The sequence below is a fragment of the Halichoerus grypus genome, chromosome 3 (assembly GCF_964656455.1).
Source record: "Halichoerus grypus chromosome 3, mHalGry1.hap1.1, whole genome shotgun sequence".
Taxonomy (NCBI): Eukaryota; Metazoa; Chordata; class Mammalia; order Carnivora; family Phocidae; genus Halichoerus; species Halichoerus grypus.
In genome coordinates, this window is record NC_135714.1 from 57,961,436 (window position 1) to 57,983,586 (window position 22,151).

Genomic DNA, 22,151 nt, shown 5'->3' on the forward strand with positions numbered 1-22,151 from the left:
GGAGTGTCCATCTTTTTGGTATACATACTTGAACTATTACATCTCTACCTATATAACTTCATCCAATCTGAGGTAAAAGAGAATCTGGTCTTCCAACAGACAAGTCTCAAACTCTTTAAAAGGTATTTCTCTATTTGAACAGAACTCAAGATCCAATAATACAATTTTCAAAAAACAAGCCTTGCACCAAGATAAACTCTGTGGGAGAGAATAAATGGCAAGTGGTACTTCTAGATAATTCAGTTGTTCTCTTACAAAAGATTTAAAATCAGCTTTTAAAGCTGTTTTCCTTCTGCTGCCTTAAGTTACAACTTCGTTCTCCAAGATTTTCTAGCTTCCATTTCAGGGAGTGGACAAGAGAGTTACAAAAGAGCTGATAATAAGGCTAACTCTTAGTTTTTTCTGTCAGTATGGTATGTTTTACTGAGCTTTTGGGTTATATGTGGCCTTTGAAGAATAAGGTCCTGCAACGCCGCCTGTCTGTGGACCCAGGAAAAATTATAAACAGTTATGAAACCAGATCACTAGGACAAACCAAGAGGCCTTCCTATTCCAACTCACCACAACCAAGGCTGGCTTCAAAGCACTCTTCAGCTGTCCCATATTATCTGGAAAACGACACAGCCTGGCTTAATTTTTCCTCACTAAGGAAGCATCTGAAGATGTATATGTATATACATGTAAGAGTCAAATATACTTTTCAGCCACTGAGTTATATATAAATGTATATGGATCTAAGATCAGTTCATCCAAAATCCCTGAGAGATCAAAGAACTAAAGGCTACTTCAGCAGCCACAATAATTATGAAAAAAAAAAACAAAACCAAAAACCTGCAGAACAGTATGGAAAAGTACAGCTTCTCACGTGTCTCTCACATACACAAATACTTAGCTCTGAGTCCATTACAACCCTACCTCCCCTCAAAACTGCTCCCTACCACCTCACAAGTGGGAGAAATTTACCAACCTCCTAGTCATTCCCCAAGAGACTCAGCTACCTATTATCTTATCCCTCCCGCTTTGGTCCCGCCCCCGCCCCAGGAATAACATGGCCCTACTGACCCCAGTCAGACCCCGCCGGGTGTGCAAAGAGGGAATCTAACCAATTCCCTCCATCCTTAACCGTGTGAACCATCCCAGGATAACCTGCTGTTCACCAACTCTGTGGGCTCTGTGGTCCTCCCACCCCCACGTGTCAGCTACCCTCCCCCACATCCCCACACCTCACGATTTAGGCCGGGGAAAGAAAGAGGGCAGTGGAAAGCCTGGCCGCTAAGATAGATCAACCCACAGGAATCTGTCCCACCGTAAGTCCCCTCCCACCTTCAGCCCCTACCCTTTACGGTCCCTTCCTCCCTCCTTCCTTTGAAACCAGGCCCTTGCCTCAGAAACCTCCTCTTCCTCGTCGTCGTCGTCCTCTTCTTCCTCGCTGTTGTTGCTGCTGGTGCCGCCGCCACCTCCACCGCCGCCGCCGCCGCCTCCACCGCCGCCGCTGTTGTCGCTGTCGCTGCTGCTTTCGCTGCTGCTGGGGGGTCGGCAAGTCCGGTTACGCTTGGCTTTGTGGTGTTGCTGCTGCGGCGGCTTCTTCTTCAGGAGTAGGTCGCAGACTCGCACCATCCCACGAGGAGAAGAGGCCGAGCGAGCCCCGCTGCCGCCGCCAACGCCGCTGCCGACCTCCGCCGCCGCCGCCGCCGCCGCGGGGGGGCCCGCCACGGCCGCCACCGCCGGGGGGCTCCCTTCTCCCTCAGCCGCCGCCGCCGCCGCCGCCGCCGCCGCCGCCACCGCCACCGGAACCGTCGCCTTCTCCATCCCCAGGGAAAGAGGGAGGGCGCGGACGGGGGAGGGGCGTGGGGGCTACGCTCTACCGCGACTTCGGCCGCACCGGGGCCGACACAGCGCTCGGTGCCGCCTCCGCCGCCACCGCCTCGGTCACCTCTACTGCCGCCGCCGCCGCCGCCGCTCCGCCAGCTCTCACCTCGTCTCGCGATACTAAGGGCGGGGAGCCTGACGATGGGAGGGAGGGAGAGGGAGGGAGTGTGAGGGAGCAAAGGGGGGGGGGTGAGGCGTAAGGAGAGAGCCGGGTGTCTGGAGACCCAGAGGAGGGGAGACTACGGAGAGGCGAGGGAAGTGTGCCTAGGGCGACTTCCGATGGGGGGACGGCGGGGGCAGAAGAGGCCCGCGATTACTGTCGTAGCGCCGGCGAGCGCCCGGATTTCTTCTTTTTCCTCGCTATTTCCCCCACACATACAGCCCTTCAGACCTCCCCTCTTCCTTCCTCGCTTTTGACTAGAACGCAGCCGCAGGCGGAAGTGCGGGTGACGCCATCAGCCGTCGCCAGAGCGGTGGCGCGCGGGTGGCCGAAAGACGAAAGTGAGATTTCGAGGGCTGGGTTCCGGGCTCCGGCGGGCGGGCGGTGCTGCGGTGCGTGCGGCGGGCGGGCAGGCTGGAGAAGAGCGGCCGGGGTCGGGTGGGAAGCCGGTGAGGAAGCGCGCTCCTGACACTTTGTTAGCAGGAGGCCAGAACCGCCAGATCCGGGAGGTGGGGCCTCTTTCTGGGCTGTCGTATGTAGTTTTATTCCTGGCCATTTTTTCCACCGCCAAATCGTGATTAGGGCTTTGGATCTTTGAGAGGTGGCGTCGTGTAAGGGAAAGAGCCCTCTTTGCCTAAGTTTTACAGACTTCCTGAGCCTGAGTTTACAGTTGTGTGATACGGAGTTTGATTAGGTGATGGCTGAGATTACCACAACTTTGAAGTTTCCAAAGGGGAGAAGACAGGAGAAGGAAGCAGGATCTGTGCCAGAGTTTGCAGACGATTCACGGAATGACCCTGATTTAGTTCTTCCAGCCCTCACCGACTCAGCTTTTATCTGTGGAGTGAGCATTATAAATAATCATCCTTGTCTGTGCATCTCTTGGAAGGAGTATGGTGAAGGGGGGTTTGAGTTCATTTGTAGATGTATGAAGGACTTCCAGGACTTTTGAAATAATAGCGTAGCTTATTGAACTCAGAATTATCCCTTTCTGGTCCAATAAGAGTACAGTGGCATAAGGAAAATGAAAACATCAAAGGCAGATGTACTGGCACAGGATAAAAAGTATGTCTCAGCTGACATAGTTGCCATTTTAAGACTGCTAAGTTTAATTGAGTGTGCCTGAATTTTTTTTTAGCATTTTTTTTTCTTTTTAGCATTGGCATACCATATGAAATGTGGGCAGTTGCCAGTACTCTACAGAGTACTATGGCAGAATTGGCAATGACTGAATCAATTCATTCAAACAAAAATTCATCATGTTCCTACTGTGTGCATAGTTTTTGAAATCAAAGTCTCTGCTTCCAGGGGCTGTTTGGTATAATAAGTGCTATAGTAAATATACACACTAAGCTAACTATCTGCCTGTTCCTCTCCTACAGTGGTTGCTGAGTTCCTGTGCAGAACATTACACTACATTGTGCATCATACCACTGCAGGTATCGGTTCTAGAATCTCAGCTGTATATCCATCAGCACCTTCTTTTCCCTTCCCACCAAAATACTTTTTACAGTCTTAAGTCCTAGCCACATTTCATTATATGACTTTACTTCAAAAGTCAAAAGAAGATTGATGCTATTAGGCATTAACTCCTTCAACTTTACAAATGCTGTAGACTTAGATACTTTCAGAACTTTCCTTTTCTCCAGTATCAGAGGAATGAGACATTCTCTGCGGAGATGAATTATCAGCACTCTAGTTCCAATTGCTTCTTTCTCTTCCATTTATTAACTTTTCTGTCTTCAATCCTACACATTTTTGGTTCCACTCCATTTCCTTTCCCTCACAATTCTTTAAAGAGGATTCTATGTTCATTGTCTCTGTTCATTGTCTCTGTTATCTGAATTTAACTCATTAACCCTTTACACTCTAACTTCTGTACCTATCACACTGTCAAAAATACTCTTTAATCCCATTATTAAAAGAAAATAAACTCTTGCTCTTTTACGTAGTAGTGAAATGAATTATTTTGTTGGGACTAGTAGGATACAGTCAAGCCAGCCTGTTAGAATACAGAGCACCTGCAGTGACTTTCTGTTATTTTTGACTAGCTTTTTTTTTTTTTTAGAGCCTTGTGGCAGACTTGACTAACCATTCATGAAACATTTCTTCTTCCTGAACATACAGCTAGATTAAATTTCCCAATTTCCTTTGCAGTTAGTTGGGGCCATGTGGTTGACTTTTAGCCAGTGAAATGTGAATGGAAGTGATGCATTCATTTCCAGGCTTAAACTTCCTTCCATCCTCCTTTACTCTTTTCCGTCAGCTTGTAGCAAGTGAGTATCATAACCTTGAAAACTATATGTTGGAGATGCCAGTGCCACAAAAGAGGTGCATGATTAGCTAAATCACTACTTAGAAGATCACCACCTCCAAATTAGAAAAACTCTTTTTTGGACTTATTATAAGAGAGAAAATTGAGATTTGAGAATTTATATGTTATAGGAGCTAGAATGACCATAACTAATCCAGAAATTGGTACCAGAAGGGGAATACTGCTAGGACAGTAATCTAAAATATGTTGCATTGGCTTAGTAATGATATAGCAGATGTTAGAGAAATTGATATAGGAGGCCAGAAGAAGGAGACCCAGGTTTTGTAGGGGCAGCATAATTGAAAAGCATATCACCTATCTATTGAGACTAGCTCCAGAGGAAATAGTTCAAAAGAATAAAAGTAATAGTGTATTTTGAATTTTACATTTTGCTTTTAGCAAGGTTTTACTAAAAAGATAAGCTCAAGGAAAGAATCGCAGAAATGAAAATGCATATGAATACTTGGAAGGTGGGGCGCCTGGGTGGCTCAGTCATTAAGCATCTGCCTTGGGCTCAGGTCATGATCCCAGGGTCCTGGGATCCAGCCCTGCATCGGGCTCCCTGCTCTGCAGGAAACCTGCTTCTCCCTCTCCCATTCCTCCTGCTTGTGTTCCCTCTCTTGCTGTGTCTCTTTCTGTCAAATAAATAAATAAAATCTTAAAAAAAAAAAAAGAATACTTGGAAGGATTGGAAATGCTGACTTTCTAGACCTTGAGTGGTAAAAAATGAAATGGGGGAAGCCTTGAGTACAGTACAGGAACAAAGAACATATCGAGGCTTTGGTGTTCCCATCCAAAGCCATTATTTTAGATGGCCTGAAGGTGGCTGGGATGAAGTTCTAGAGAAACAGACATGGGGTCAAGGAAGCAAAGAAGTAAATCAGGTTTGAGAATTATATAAGAAAGAACTTTGGGTCAGGGTGCCTGACTGGCTCAGTCAGAAGAGCATGTGACTCTTAATCTCAGGGTCATGAGTTCAAGCCCCAAGTTGGGTATAGAAATTACTTAAATAAATAAATAAACTTAAAAAAGAAAAAAGAACAAATAAACTTTGGGTATGGTTACTGGAAGCAAATGGATCATAAGACTACATTTTTTAAGGAATTTTATTACTAATCAAATCATTAACCTGTTCAACCCCAAGCTTGCATAAGAAAGAAATAGGGCAGATACTGCCAGGAAGACCAGAATTCAAAAACAGAGCTTATGGCTTGTGCCCTGCTTCCTACTAGGAAGTTTGTCCAACACAGGCAACTACACTCAAGAAGAAACAACATACTCTGTTTAAGCAGAGTGGACCAGGCAATATTGATAACCACTCCGCTCCTGCATCTTTCTTGATGACAGTGGACTGAAAAGGAAATACAGAATTTCTTAAGAGGTATGTAAACTTGGTTCACAGTAAGCCTAACTGCTTGCAGGACAGGGTGATGGAAACTCATGGCAGAGGCTGTGCTATGAATCCATGGATTGGATAGAGGATCCTATTGAGAAGACACTAATATCCATACATTTTGAGGTAAGGGCAGAGGGAAAACAATCACACTTCGACTGAGAGAGTAGATTATAAGTTGTATCAACAACAGACCTTTCAGCAACAAATTTAGACACCAAGCAAACCATATTTCCCTCTGCCAATGCCATGATGGTAAAGAACTTACCTCTAGCAACCAGATAAAATCTTAGAGGAGAAATGAGAATAGTCTAATCATAATACCTTAACTTCTGAATTCCCTGAATTTGAATAAAAAATTAATATGAAATTCAAAACAGACTGTTAAACTGGAAGCAAGTAAGAATCTCAAAATGGCAAAGTTCTTGTTTTTATTCCTGATTAGTGCATAAAATAGTACCGGTGTCAACAAATGACACAGTCTGAAACGTAAAACCAGTGAGTCTAGGTGGGATGCGCAGTAATAAGTTTCCTTAGCCCTAGCTAGGAGGTTTGGCAGTACTTAACATATAGCAAGCAACAACCTGTTGAATTTTAGGTTGTAGGCAATGTCTATATTAAGATGGAAATTCTAGGAGAATTGATAGGAAAACGTCAGGATTTTGGAGTGTGTCTTTTAGTGAGGTCCTACAAGAAAGGGATGCACTTCAGTCCAAGCTAGCTATCTGAATGCAGAAGAAAGAGAATCTATTTCTAAGACACTCTTTCTGTGTGTACTCAGTAATCCATGTGCCTGAGAATTAAATAAACTTGCATCTTGCAGGTTTGGAAAACCCATATTCTTTATCCTGAGCTAAAGTTAGTGCAGATAAAGGTAGGGAGTTGGACACCCAGTAAAAGGTATAATTGGAACCCTGGAAAAAACTTGATCCTTTATCACCTCATGCATCTCTTGCTGTATTCTGTCTGACAAAGATTGACAAATTAGTCCTATTGTGAGGAGCCATTCCCTGAGATGTGACTTGGGGCAAGGGGACAGATAAAACCTAGCTGCACTATCCCTAAACTCATTCTTCAGTTTAAAATTTTGGATGCAAAGGCCAAAATAGAAATACTTTAGTTTAGTTTAGTGGAGTATAGATAAATATGTAGTTAAATTTAGTTGGCTGGAGGATAGATGTATTCCAACCTTGCAACCCATTGCTTAAGGACAGAAAACAGGTTCATATACCATCTCCATTTTTGGTTTCTAAACCACAGTTACCAAAAAGCAAAGTGACCAGCAGCTAACTAAGATTGCAAGAGAATTGTATTGACAGAAACACCAACTGTTGGGGCGCCTGGGTGGCTCAGTCGTTAAGCATCTGCCTTCGGCTCAGGTTGTGATCCCGGAGTCCTGGGATTGAGCCCCGCATCAGGCTCCCTGCTCCACGGGAAGCCTGCTTCTCCCTCTCCCACCCCGCTGCTTGTATTGCCTCTCTCGCTGTGTCTCTCTCTGTCAAATAAATAAATAAAATCTTAAAAAAAAAAAAAAAAAGAAACACCAACTCCTGCAAACAAGGGCCTGTGATTGCTTAATTCCAATGCCCTCTTTTGTGTAAGGGATAAGGGAGCACCTTTCAGAGAGCAAACTCAGGACCATTATATTAGCTGACCAAGGACCTCATCCACTAGCTAATTAAAAGTGCCCTTGAGATGCCTGGGTGGCTCACTTGGTTAAGCGTCGGACTCTTGATTTCAGCTCAGGTCATGATCTCAGGGTTGTGAGATCAAGCCCGGTGTGAGTGCCCTTAACTCACCTTGTTAAGTTTATACCACCATCCAATAAAATTATCTTTACCGTGTTGTACCACAAAGAGCTACATCCAGACATGACCAAAAGAAATGCACATCAGAACTCTTGATTTTCAAGCAAGATGCGATAATTGGATGAGACTTTGGCATGTTTCCCAGGAGAGTATTTCAGTTGTCCATGGGATCATTACATTGTCTTAGGCTAGGACATTTTTGAAATTATATGTACTGGAAGAAGCACAAGTGTAGATGCTAGGTAGCCAAGGGATGGAATGTGGAGAAGACTCCAACTCTTACTTTTTGTATGTCCATCTCTTCAGGAAATGCCTTTTCTCTACCTGATAAAGCTGTCAATTATATGACTCTTTTTTTTTTTCCTTGTCATAAAGATAGGCAGATGAGCCAGGTCAATCTTTCCAGTTATCTATGAAATTTTACTGAGGCTAGAGCTGCTGACATAACATGGAGTGAGCCTATCTTACCATACAGCAAAGACAAAAGAAAGCAGGTATTAGCAATAGAGAGTAGAGTCCAGATGATATTTGAAATCCAGGATTAGATCCATTGTCCATTAAGTGGCCACTAACTTCTGCCTTTTCTTTCACCCACCCTTGACAGCTTCCTTTAAGCTATTTTAAGGTAGGTTTTATTCATTTGCAATTAAAATAGCCCTGACTAATGTAGTCCCCTGGGGGGTATAGTTCCATTCTTAGAGAATCTTACAGAACAAGGATTGAAGCAGTAGTTATAGATGCCCCACCAACACCATCAATGGAGACATTCCCTCAGTTGCCTTCCTGGGAGAAACTGACTTTATTAAGGAAGGTAATGATTTATGATTAATTCCTAATTGTCAAAGTCATTAGCCTCTTTTCAGCCGCTACTTTACCTGACTGTTGTGGAATTTGACATCAATTGTTCCATTTTCCAAGGAGTCTCAATAAAATAATTCCCTCTTATTGCCTAGGTTCTGAACAATTTTCCCCATGATTCAGGCCACTGCCCTATTTCTATATTATATTCTTTCCCTAAGGAATCTCATTTCAATTACCATGTTTAAGCCTAATGAATTCATAACCCTTATCTCCAACCCATTTAGATTCAGGGTTATCAGTGGAATTACTGTGTTTAAGCTAATGTTTCCTTAACCTTTATCTCCAACCTAAACAGATCTAAGATTACCAAATCCTATTCATTCTATGTCCTCCTATCTAATTACTTTCTTTGTGCTCACAACTACTACCTTAATTTGGCTTCTACCCGCTTTCACACATACTATTTCAATTGTCAATCTTTCTGCCTCTGGTCCTAGTCTCCTCCATTTTATCCTCCACATTGCCACCTGAGTTACTTCTTTACCTTGTAAAAATTCATTTCTGAATACAAAAACAATTCATGTTCATTGTAAAACATCTAAAAAGCATGCTATTTTAAACTTATTTTATGAGCATAGTTTCATGCCATTATGTATTCTCTATAATACCATTTGTATTGAATATATAATGGATATATCATTTTAATACAAGCACTGCAAAATACTAATCTATAACCAAAACCATTATATGGACATGCTGTATTCTGTCATTACAGCATTTCAAAGTTCTTTGAATTTTGAATGCCTTTACATAACACACACTTTCTTCAATTCCCCACAGTTTATACAAATTCCTATTATCCAGTGTTATTCCTTCACTTTTGTCACCTATGTGTTTTTATTTTGTTGTTGCTATCTTCCGGTGGGTTTTTTTTTTTTTTTTTTAAATTTTCAGCTTTTATTACAAAGAGAAAAGAATGATCCCAGCTCATCTGGTGGTTTTTCAAAAACTGTCTTGGAGGCACCTGAATGGTTCAGTCGGTTAAGCATCCAGCTTTTGATTTCGGCTCAGGTCATGGTCTGAGTGAGGGTCTTGAGATTGAGCCTGGCATTGGCTCTGCACTGGGCGTGGCACCTGCTTGGGATTATCTCTCTCCCTCTGCCCTGCCCCCGCTCCCCCAGGTCATGCACATGCACTCTCTCTCTCAAAAACATATATATTATAATACATATATATAGCATATAATAATATATAACATAATATATAGTCATATAATATATAACATAATATATGATATTATATATGATACATTTATATATATTGGCATTTAAGTTGAAATGGACAATTTATCCAACATAAGAATGGATTTTCATTAATCCACCTGGGATCTGTTCCCTACCTACTATGCACTAGTCGCCATGTGAGGCAAGAAAATAGTGAAAACACAAACATGGTCCCTTATACCTTGACACATAGTCTAATGTGAGAGACATATAAATGAAATAACTACTAAAAGAGAAACCTGACCTAGGACTTTTGTTTGAGGGTGGGGCTTCCCTGAGAAAATAATGTTTGAACTGAGATCTATAGTAGAAATCACTTAGGCAAAAAAATAGAGAATATTGCTGGTCAAAGTGGTATATGTACAAAAGTCCTGAAAGGGGAGGTATCAAATTGTGTGAAAAGAGCTGAAACACAAGAAGTGAATGGAACAATTTTTGCAAGATGACGCTGGAGAAGTTAGCAAAAGCCAAATCATTCAGGACATTGTGGACCACGTGAAGGAATCTGAGACCAATGTTGAGACAAAAATGTGCCTCCCTTTAATTGCTATCCATCCAATGACCCTAGTTTTCTCTTTCTTTCTTTTCAGTTACTCATATGACATGATTTTGAGATCTCTTTCACCGTCCAATCATTCTTTTTTGGAACTTAAAATTTTCTTAGTCTACTGCTTGGAAGCAGAGCCAAGTAAGAAATTGTTAAGCTGAGGGCTAGGGGGATGGCAATCTAGCACAAATAGTGATTACTACTGGTCACTTTAGTAGAATACAGTTGCTACACAATTCAAATTTAATTAAATGTTATTGGGTAATGAATTTATATTTTACACTAAACTTTCTTCCAAAAATATGTCTCATATCTTAAAGTTTATTTCGGTTAAAATTAAAATCATATTGCTTATAGCATGTAGTTCTAGGTTGGGTAAAGGGGAACATAGGAATGGAAAACTTAAAGATTCCTGTATAGCAAGAGAAAGCCAGTCTGAGATTTAAAATATACCAAGGATAATCTACAACGAAATAATGTGTACTAACTATCGGTTATTAAACAAATAAGCTACACACATTTAATTTTTGTCCTCCATTTTATGTCTGTTAGTTTGACAATTTTTGTTCTTAGTTTGGAGAACCTAAAGTGGTTATTTCATAGAACAACTCCTACGTAGAGATTTGTGAGTTCCCAATTTTTTACTTTCAAATTGAACATCAAAAGAAACATTTTCAGAGTTCAGACGTAGAGCAAGCAAGTATATTAATAACTAGCAGAAATATTAAAAATTAGAACAATTCCTGCCATGTATCTTTCTCAGGACAAATTGAGCTTGTTAAAAAGTTTGATCTGCTAATACAAGACAGAATCCCAAGGAACTTATTCATTCATTTACTGATTATTCCACAGACATTTTTTAACTACTATGTGATATACACTACTTAGAACACTGGGTATAGCTCATTAAAAAGTACATAGTTTATGAGTGCATTATATGCAAGAAATAGTATAATAAACCTTTGACATATAAGGGATTCTCCCAGTGACCTTGAATCCTCAAATATGCAAGTATTTTATATCACATAACTTAACCCAGAAAATACAGTAAATTATAACCAGTCTTTTATATTTTCACATGTAACAATAAGTTTTAAAAATAGGCAGAGGTTCTAGTCTGGCATGTAAGGAGCTTAAAAGTGGCCACTCCATCCTAACAACAAACCAAGTAAACAGCTGAACAAACTAAAAATCAACAACTCTTCTTAGATCTGTCAGAGAAGTGAGGTCACAGAGCCAATCACTGCCCCCAAAATTGAAGACACAGACAAATGGACAGAGAATCACAACTTACTGGAGCAGAAATCTTCATGGCAACTGGTGTTGGGGTAGGAAAACCTGAAGTGTAATTGAGAAGTTGCTGGAGGCTTAGTGTGGACAAAGCTGAGAGTGTAAAACTCTAGGGGGATCCGATCATAGGGGCTCCCATGCTTTGATGAGTTTTACCTGCAGGAGCCTTACTAGGTCCTCACAGTGACTATTGCAGGAAAATTTAATATTACTGATTACTTTCAAAAATAACCATTTTGAAATACACTGGAGCATTATGTTCTTCCTAACAACGCCTGTCCTCAGAAGAAAGTATTTTACCAAAACCTAACCCGTTGGGGTTTTATCAGAGCCTAACCTAATGCCAGGTCACTCTGGCCATCCTGTCCCATGTGAGGTGGAGTGAGAAGGGGAGAGGCTAAGAAGCACTATTGAAGTTCACAGTGGCACAAACTCACAGAGACTGAGACCTAATCATAGGACTACAGAACACTAACCATTCCCCCACATCCTATCCTGCATTACTAAAGACCTATTTATTACGTTCCTTTTACCCAGTATATCATGTCCACTTTCAATGAAAACCTGCAATCATACTAAAAGCCAAAAAATAGTTTGAAGAGACTGAACAGTCATCAAAACCGGAGTCAGATATGGCATGAATGTTGGAATTATTAGGCCAAGAATTTTAACAAAAATATATGATTATATGCTAAAACCTTTAATGGCAAAAGTAGACAACATGCAACAACAGACTGATAATGTAAGCAGAGAGATGAAAATTCTATAAAGGAATAAAAAATAAACACCAACAGAAATGAGGAACGTCTTTGTTGGATTCATAAGTAGGCTGGACTCAGCTAAAGAAAGAATTGCTGAGCCCGAGGTTATGACAATAGAATCTTCCAAAACTGAAAAACAGAGAGAAAAAAAGACTGAAAAAAACAACAAACAAACAAACAAGAAAACAGAACAGCATATCCAAGAACTGTGGGACAATTACAAAGGGTAGAAAATGCATGTAATGGGAATACCAGGAGAAAAAACAGAGAAAGGTTTAAGTAATATTTAAAGCAATGATAACTGAGAAAGTTCCCCAAATTAATGTCAGACACCAAACTACAGATCCAGGAAGCTCAGAGAACACTAAGCAGGATAAATGCAAAAAACAAACAAACAAAAACCCAAGAAACCAAACAACAACAACAAAAAAAAACTATACCTAGTCATACCATATTCAAACTGAAGAAAATCAAAAATAAAGAAAAAGTCTTGAAAGAAGCAAGGGAAAGAAATATCTTACCTACAGGGGAGCAAAGATAAGAATTATGTTCTTCTCCTTAGAAACCATGCAAGCAAAAAAGGAGTGGGGTGAAATATTTAAAACATTGAAAAAAAACACCCCACTGACCTAGAATTCTGCACCCTGAAAAATTATCCTGCAGAAGTGAAGGAGAAATACTTCCTTAGACAAACAATAATTGACAGAATGTGTTGCCAGTAGACCTGCATTGTAAGAATTGTTTAAGAAAGTTCTTCAGAGAGAATGAAAATAATATAGATAGATAACATGGATCTGCATAAAGAAATTCATTGGAGAATGAATTGAAGGAAAAATAAAATTTTTTTATTCTTGATTGATCTAACAGATAATGGTTGGTTCAAAATAATAATACCAACAAAGTATTTGCTTATGTATACTAATGTGTGAGTGTGTGTAGGGTGTGTGTGTATATATATATATAAGCTTGTGTATAAGTGAAATGAATGACAGAAATGATACAAGGGGTGGGCAGGATGAATTAGGAATATTTTGTTAAAAGGTACTCACACCACCCATGAAGTGGTATAGTGGTATTTGAAAGTGGGCTTGGATTAGTTGTAAATGTATGTTGGAAAGTTTAAGAAAACCACTAAAAAAAGAAAAAAAAGAAAAAATTAATTGATATGCTAAGATTTAAGAGAAAATGGAATCAAATGAAATGCACAGTTAACACCACAAAAGACAGAAAAAGTGTGAAAGACGAAATAGGAACAAAGGAAAAGGGCAATCAGTAGAAAACAGTAGCAGATGTGGTTAATATTACTCCAACTATATCAATGATCATTTTACTTTTTTAAGTAAAAAGTATTTTAATTTTAAAATATTCTTTCTATATTATAATCTTTATTTCAAAATATTTAATCTTTAATTTATAATTACCCATTATTTTCCCCCTCACTCCTTTCTTTAAAATTAGAAAAAGTTATTGAAGTATAATTAACATACAATATATTAGTTTTCAGTGTATGACATAATGATTAATAATTCTGTGCATTACTCAGTGCTCACCACAGTAAGTGTAGTCACCCTCTGTCACCAAGTAACATTATTACAAACTGATTGCCTGTTTTCATCTTTGTGACTTATTTATTTTATGACTGGAAGTTTGTACCTCTTAATCCACTTTATCTATTTCACTCATCCCCCCCCACCCATCTCCCTTCTGGCAACCATTAGTTTATTCTCTGTATATAAGAGTCTGTGTCTTTTTTTCTTTGTTTGTTCATTTGTTTTCTTTTTTAAATTCCACATAAGTGTAATCATATGATATTTGACTTTCTTTGACTGACTTATTTCACTTAGCATTATACCTTCTAGGTCCATCCATGTTGTTGCAAATGGCAAGATCTCATTCTTTTTCATAACTGAGTAATATTCTAGTGTGTGTGTGTGTGTGTGTGTGTGTGTGTGTGTGTGTGTGTACCACTTCTTTATCTACTCATCTATGGGCGGACACAGGTTGCTTCCATATATTGACTATTGTAAATAATGCTGCAATAAAGAGAGGTGCATATATCTTTTTGAATTAGTGTTTTCATTTTGGGAGAATGAATACCCAGTATCAGAATTACTGGATCATATGGTATTTTTATTTTCAATTTTTGAGGAATGTCCATACTGTTTTCCACAGTGACCACATCCCCACCAACAGTGCATAAGGGTTCTTTCTCCACATCCTCAACAAAACTTGTTATTTCTTGTTTTGTGTTTTTTTTTTTAACTAGCCATTCTGAGAAGTGTGAAGTGATATCTCATTGTAGTTTTGATTTGAATTTCCCTGATGATTAGTGACATTGAGTGTCTTTTCATGTGTCTGTTAGCCATCTGTGTGTCTTCTTTGGAAAAATGTCTATTCAGGTCCTCTGCCCATTTTTAATCAGATTATATGGGGGCGGGGTTGGTGTTCAGTTGTCTAAGTTCTTTATATATTTATATATTTTGGGTAGTATCCCTTAGTGGACGGATCATTTTTTAACATACAGTGTTATATTAATTTCAGGTGTACAATATAGTGGTTCAACAATTCCATAAGTCACCCAGTGCTCATCACAACCAATGAGCTTCTTACAGAGTCAAATTTATTGATACAGAATTTTTAATTTAATGTAGTTATAATTCTTTTGGAGTAGTTATAATCATTTGTTTGCTTGAGTGACTGAAATGTGTTTTCACTGATGGACAATGTTATGTGGATTTGAGATCACAATTTCCTTAGCAAAATGTAGAGGAAGGAATAGAAAGACTTAAGGAAATAGGAAAACTTGAATGGATTTATCATGTTCACTCTTTCTCCTACTTTCCACTTCTCCCAGAAAGGCTCAAAGAATACACCCTTCAGCAAGGTATTGAGAAGGCAGTGAGAAAAGGGTCAGCAGTCTTAAAAAGCTCAGCACTCTAGTATCTTTCATCTAGGGCCAAAAAATTTTTTAGTGCTGTTGAGGATCTATGAAGAGGCTCTCTGATTTTTTTTTTAAGTAGGCTCCACACCCAGTGTGGAGCCCAACGCAGGGCTTGAACTCACAACTCTGAGATCAAGACCTGAGCTGAGATCAAGAGTCAGACACTTAACCAGCTGAGCCACCCAAGTGCCCCAAGCCTCTCTGATTTTAATAAAAATGATGTTATCCCACAGTAACACAGATCAAGTTATAACATTTAAGCAATAGAGGCAAGGTAGGTATGATTTCCATAAGTGTAAGACTACAATTGATATTGAGAATGAAAGGATCTTTGGTAATGGCAAATTGACCATGAAGCTCCTTAGGATTTAAATAGATAGGCACGCAAACAATGAATCATGGAACACTACATCAAAAACTAATGATATAATGTATGGTGATTAATATAATAAAATTAAATTTAAAAATAAATAGGCAGCTCACAAGAATAACCAGGGTTGCCACTTTGCACATAGCTCTTAGCAATATTTACATTGTAGTCTCTACAGATGGAGTTTCCTGGAGCATAAGACCCCCTACAATGAGAATTGTGCACCTGTGAGTTATGCAAAATGGTGGCCCTGATAAAACTTAAAAATTGAATATTGCATATTCTACCTAATCTCTAGATCTAAGAACCCCAAGAAAAGGTCACATGAGAAAGATACGTGTATCACAGGTACATGGTATAAATCTTTCTCCTTACTTTCCATAAGGAACCCATAGACATTCATTAATGCTTCACCCTATTTCTTCACCTCTATCTCCCTCCACATTCTTGCTATGTCCTTACCATAGCCAGAGTGTATTTTCCTGCCCCCTCAGCAATATGACTTGCTTGGCCAACATCATATAGATGGAAGTAACATTGTGCCAATTCTGAGCTTATGCAAGCAGTTGCACACATTTACTTGACTTCTTGCTCCTCTGTCATTGTCATGAGAACACATCCCAGCTAGCTCACTGATCCAAGAGAAAAGAGACAGTGGAGGAAACCCACACCAGCAAACCTGTAGCATAAAGCAGAACTAACCTCAGCTAAACTACAGATATAGGAATAAGCCCAGCTGAGATCACCAGACCTACCCAGGCAAGTCTATTCACACTTACCACTAAAAAAGAAGAACACCACCCGTGGGTCTTTTTGGATTTTTGAAGATACAAATGGCATTTTTGTATGCTGTCCAACCTATTTAATCCAGCCTAGAGCAGTTGACCCATGCACTGATGTAAGCAAGAATAAGTGTATGAACCACTGAATTTGGGAGCAATTTGTTATGCAACAGTAGTGGATCAATACTATACCTGTGCACCGGGAAAAGGGAACTATTCAGGAATTTACTGGACACTGACTCTTAGCATATTTGAATCCCCAGGACTTGAAATGCCACTATGATCTACCAGTCAGAAGGGTTGCTTATGGAAGTCAGGTAATAAATTAGAGTTTGGGCTTGAGTCTGCCTCATGATGGCTCACAAACTCATCCTCTTGTTAATTCTCCAGTTCTTTTATGGATATATTTAACATTGTAGAAATACCAGGATTGCCTTCCTAACCTGTAGAATGAGGACATTTAAGGAGGAAGGCCAAATGGAAGCCCGTGGAACTATTCTCCCCAACAAAATTAGTAAAGCTGCATTCCTGGGGAAATTGCAGGATTAGTGCTACCATAAAAGACTTGAAAGATGGGATGTCAATGATTTCTTTTTATTCAGATTTATCTATCCCCTTTGGCCTACATAGAAACAGATGAATCTTAGAGAATAACAGTAGATTACTGTAAATATAATCAGGTAGTGACTTTAGTAACAGCTGCTATCCCTGATATGGCTTCTTGAATAAAGCAAATCAACACAACCTCTAGCAGTTAGAATAAGGCTACTAATCTGGCTTTTCTTCCCTATCTCGATAAGAAGAGATCTCCGGAAGGTACTTGTTTTTTACCTTGTGGTAACACAAATGTATTTTCATTGATCTATTTTAGCTCTCCAGCTCTGGCTTACAAACTATTCTGCAGAGACCTTTCCCATTTACTATCTCATAATCCTACAAAACATCACACTGGTCAACTACTTTGATGATGTGCTCATTGGGCTTAGTGACTAGATTTCAGAGAATGGGAGATGAACTCCATTGAAAATCCAGGTAACTGTGACCTCACTGAAATTTCTGGGGATAAGGCAGTCTTGAGCATCTTAAGATATTCTCTCCAGTGCATAGGAAAAGTTCTGCACCTTTTACCCATATCAGTAAGAGAGAGATAGAACACCTGATGAGCCTCTGAATTCTTTTTAAGTAACGTATACTATAATTGGATGTACTACTTCAATTTCTTCAATGAAAATTACCAACCTTGAAAGGTCCTCAAAAGCAAGAGAAATTTCTAGCTGGCCTATGCTGTAGCATGACCAGTAATTAAGTGTCAAAAACAGATGAAGATGCTCTTTGGAGCCTGTGGGCAGCCCCATTAGGAGAATCACAATGTAGGCCCTTAAGGCTTTGGATCAATGTCATATGATTAACTACTCTCCATTTGAGAAACAGTCCCTGGCTGGCTTTGTGAGCCTTGGTAGAGACTTAACACCTTACCATGAGAATTTAAGGACTTGGGGTCTTAGATAACCATCACAAACTTGGTTTTATGTAATCTAACAAGCCATAAAGCTGAATACATCCAGAATCACTGCAAAATCAACTGGAAGTGACATATAGAAGATTGGAACAAAGCTAGTCCTGAAGCTACTGGTAAATACCACAACCAAGTAGGTGGTTCACATTACCAGCTGCCTACTGTTTCTATATTGCCACCATTCCATCAACCCATACTTGTGACTACATGGGGAATTTTCTATTACCAGTTGACTTAGGAAGTAAAAATTCAAGCCTGGTTTGCAGATAGTTCTGGAAAATGAGCCGGCCCCCGCCAGAAGCAGAATGCTGTAATATTACAGTCATTCAGAGGTGACTGAAATACACACAGAAGGGAAAATTCTCCAAGGGGAAGAACTTTGGTCAGTGTATCTCTTTTTCCAATTTGTTTACTTTGTCCAAGCGATGTCCTATGCCTATTTATGGGCAATGGTTAATAGTTTGGCTGGACAGACAGGGACATGGGAAAAACAAGACTGAAAGATTGAAGGATAAATAAACTTGGAGAAACAATATGCAGATGGAACTCCTGCATCCTGCAAGTGTGAGGATACTTTATCTCATGTAAATACCAATAACAATAACAACAAAAGAGGCCAACCGGGGAGGTTTATCATTAAGTAGGTAGCCAATATAACCTCTTCTGTGGCTACCAGTTAGTTAGCTTTTTTCCCCAGTTAGTCAGTGCTTGTTCAATTGTTCCCTGAACAAAGTATCATGATGGCAGAGATAGATAGAAGTTATTTATGATCTCAGAACAACATGGACTTCTCTACTGCAAGGCTGACCTGTCTATTGCTATAGTTGGGAGCCTAATCTACCAGCAGTAGAGAGGCAATGCTGTACATTTGTAACATCATATACCAGGGGGCCCAGTCGGCCTCTGGTAATAGGTTGATTTTATTTGACTTCTTCTATCATGGAGGTAGCATTAATTTGTCCTCATAGAATGGGTCATTATTGTGCAGCTGTATTTGTCTTTCTTGCTTGCCATACTTCCTCTAGCAACGCTATTTATAAAATGACAAAACGCCTCATTCCCCATTAGGGAACCTCACACAACATTGCATCTGACCAAAGAACTAGTTTTACTGTAAATGAACTAAAGCAAAAGGATAACAACCATGTGATCACTGATTTTAAATGGTTTATAAACCTGTGTGATTACTGAACTATAAAGCAATGACTTTATAGAATGGTGGAATGATCTATTGAAGAACTCATTTATGATACAGGGAACAAGTTGGGAAATACTGTCTTACAAGATTCAAATACTGTTTCTCCCAGTAACAGAACACAAGGGTCTGAGAACAAAGGGGTGGCAGTGGGATGGCATCAGTCACTATTACACCTAATGGCTGGAGGGATTATACAATTTATTGGCCAGACTTAGACACTTTTAAGAATGAAATAGAGCATCAAAAAATTAAAATTATATAATAATTTAAAACATGTATTAACTGACAAATTAGTTTTATTATATTGGTGGCCCTATAAAATAGACTCTTTAAAAACTATTTTCAAAAATAAATCTGGATACACTAGAGAAAAATAAAAACAAACTGCTTAATACTGATTATCAGTATATTAAAAATAATGATCAATAATTATTCTATACATATTCATGCATTTTCATCAGTTTATTGACTACATCTGTCCCTTATACCATGTATTTTTTTAACTTCTGAAGAATATATTTTTTTCCAACTTCACTGAGATATAATTGATGTATAACATTGTGTTAAGTTTAAGGTATACAACATGATGATTTGATACACATACATACAGATTCTTCTCAACTTACAATGGGGTTATATCCAGATAAATCCACCCGAAGTTGAAAGTATTGTAAGTCAAAAATGTATTTAATACACCTAACCTACCCAGCATCATTGCTTAGTCTAGGCTGCCTAGAATGTGCTCAGAACACTTCCTATGAGCTACAGTTTGGCAAAATTATCTAACACAAAGCCTATTTTATAATATAGTGTTGAATATCTCGTAATTTATTGAATACTGTACTAAAAGTGAAAAGCAGAATGTCTATATTGGTACAGAATGATTGCAAGCATATTGGCTGCTTACCCTCATGGTTACATGGCTGATGGGAGCTGTGGCACACTGTCACATGATACAATACTGCATATCACTAACCTGGGGAAAAAAATTGAATTCAAAATTTGAAGTATGGTTTCCACTGAATGTGTATTGCTTTCATAGCATCGTAAAGTCAATGGTATAAAATCATAAGTTGGAGACTGTCTGTATTGCAAAATGACTACCACAATAAAGTTAACTAACATCCCCCATCACCTCACATTATTACCTTTTTCTGTTGTTGGTAATAATAACACTTAAAATCTACTCCCTTTAGTAACTTTCAAATATACAATACGTTACTGTTAATTATAGTCACATGCTGTACATTAGATCACCAGAATTTACTTATTTTACAACTGGAAGTTTATACCATTTGACCAATATCCCCCCATTTTCCCCCAACCCCAGTGCTTGTGAAGAATATATTTTAATATGGTGCTATGTTTGTAATTTTTAATAAAAATATCTCTAAACTTCTTTAACATTGTAGTAAACAAATTTAAAATTGTTGATGCTCTCAATTGACGGTCCTCTGTTGATCTTAGTATTTTTCTTTGGGAAAGTACTCTCTCTATAAGTTAATATAGGTACGTGGTAAACTCAGGGCAAATTATTCCAAATGGAGTATATTCTCAAGTTAGATTTTGTTTTATTAAATATATAAATATTTCAGCCCAAATATTTTCAGTTACTGTCTTTTTTGCTTTCCTCATAGTATCTTTCTTTGATCAATATTTTTATAAGACAAAACTCATCAAATAAATTATCTCTATTTTATGATTCTTTGAATATTATATTGAATTTAGATGTTATACAATAATAAGCAACTTCTCAATTTCATTCCATTCTTGTACAAAATATAAATTTATTCAAGTAAAAATAGAGACTCCACAGAAGAATCTTTTCAGAAGTCAAGGGTACTTGTTTCCCATTGCCACTGTAATAAATTACCACAAACCCAGTGTCTTAAAACAACACAAATTTATCATCTTACAATTCTGGAGGTCAGAAGTCTGAAATGGGTTTCTCTGGGCTAAAATGCCAAGATATTGGCAGAATTTCATCCCTTCTGAATGCTCTGGGGGAATTCTGTTTACTTGAATTTTCTAGCTTCTAGAAGTTGCTTGAATTCTTTGGCTTGTGGCCTCTTCATCTTAAGAAGTATCCCTCCAACCTCTGTTTCCATTATCATATCTCCCGTGACTCTCTTTCTCTTCTATCTTTTAAAAGATCCTTGGATTATTACATTGGGCTCATGTGGATAATTCAGTATAGGCTCCACATTCCAGGAACCTTAACTTAATCACATCTGCCCAGTCCGCTTTGCCATGTAACATTACATATTCACAGGTTCCTGAGATTAGGATGGGACTAGGAATGTTTTCAAATGTCTGGGTCATATGGTAGGTATATGTTTACCTTCTAAAAGTGGGCAAAATACTTGACTAGACAATTCACTAAGGAATATGTATAATAAGCACATGAAATGATGTTCTACTTTAAATAGAAATACAATTGATTTTTGTATATGAATCTGATATCCTGCAACCTTGCTAAATTCCCATACTAGTTCTAATGATTTGTCTTCACAGAAATCATGTTGTCTGTGAATAAAGGGAGTTATATTTCTTTTCCAGTCTGGATCTTCCTTCCTTCCTACCTTCCCTCCTTCCCTCTTTTCTTTTTCTTTCTTTCTTTTTCTCTTTCTTTCTTTCTTTCTTTCTTTCTTTTTTCTTTCCTTCCTTCCTTCCTTCCTTCCTTCCTTCCTTCCTTCCTTCCTTCCTTCCTTCCTTCCTTCTTTCTCTTTCTTTCTTTTCTTTCTTCCTTTCTTTCTTTCTTTTCTTTCTTTCTTTCTTTCTTTTTCTTTCTTTTTCTTTCTTTTTCTCTCTTTTCCTTCCCCTTTCCCTTTTCTTCTTCTTTTTGCCTGATTTTACTGATGAGAGCTAGCAGTGCAAAGTTGATTAGAAGTGGTAAGATAAACATTCTTTTCTTGTTCAGAAGAAAGCATTCAATTTATCACTGTAGGGTTTTCGTGTATATTGTTTTTCAGGTTGAGGAAGTTCCTTTCTGTTCTTAGCTTTACAAGACTTTTTATCAAGCCTGGATTTTGTATTTCTCAAATGCTTTTTCTGTGTTTATTGAAATGATCATATCTTTTTGTCCTCTCAGGCTGTTATTACAATGATTACATTAATT

General features: G+C 38.8%; 1 protein-coding gene and 1 long non-coding RNA gene across 15 annotated transcripts in view; one reads left to right on the forward strand and one right to left on the reverse strand.

Moving 5' to 3' along the window:
• ANKRD17 (ankyrin repeat domain 17) overlaps window positions 1-1,951 on the reverse strand; it is a 159,568-nt gene extending 157,617 nt beyond the window's left edge. For all 5 annotated transcript variants that reach the window (XM_036078045.2, XM_036078043.2, XM_036078040.2 and 2 more), the window contains exon 1: window positions 1,384-1,951. In XM_036078045.2, coding sequence (XP_035933938.1) covers window positions 1,384-1,809 — 426 coding nt within the window. In that variant the 5' untranslated portion in view covers window positions 1,810-1,951. The remainder of the gene's footprint in view (window positions 1-1,383) is intronic.
• A 107-nt stretch (window positions 1,952-2,058) lies between these two features.
• LOC144381351 (uncharacterized) overlaps window positions 2,059-22,151 on the forward strand; it is a 108,399-nt gene continuing 88,306 nt past the window's right edge. For 4 of the 10 annotated variants that reach the window (XR_013446367.1, XR_013446369.1, XR_013446368.1 and 1 more), the window contains exons 1-2: window positions 2,547-2,873; window positions 3,412-3,468. This is a non-coding gene — a long non-coding RNA (uncharacterized LOC144381351). Of the gene's footprint in view, window positions 2,371-2,546; window positions 2,874-3,411; window positions 3,469-4,186; window positions 4,306-5,575; window positions 9,049-22,151 lie in introns of those variants that run through there. The other 6 variants (XR_013446375.1, XR_013446373.1, XR_013446370.1 and 3 more) reach the window with 5 other exon arrangements.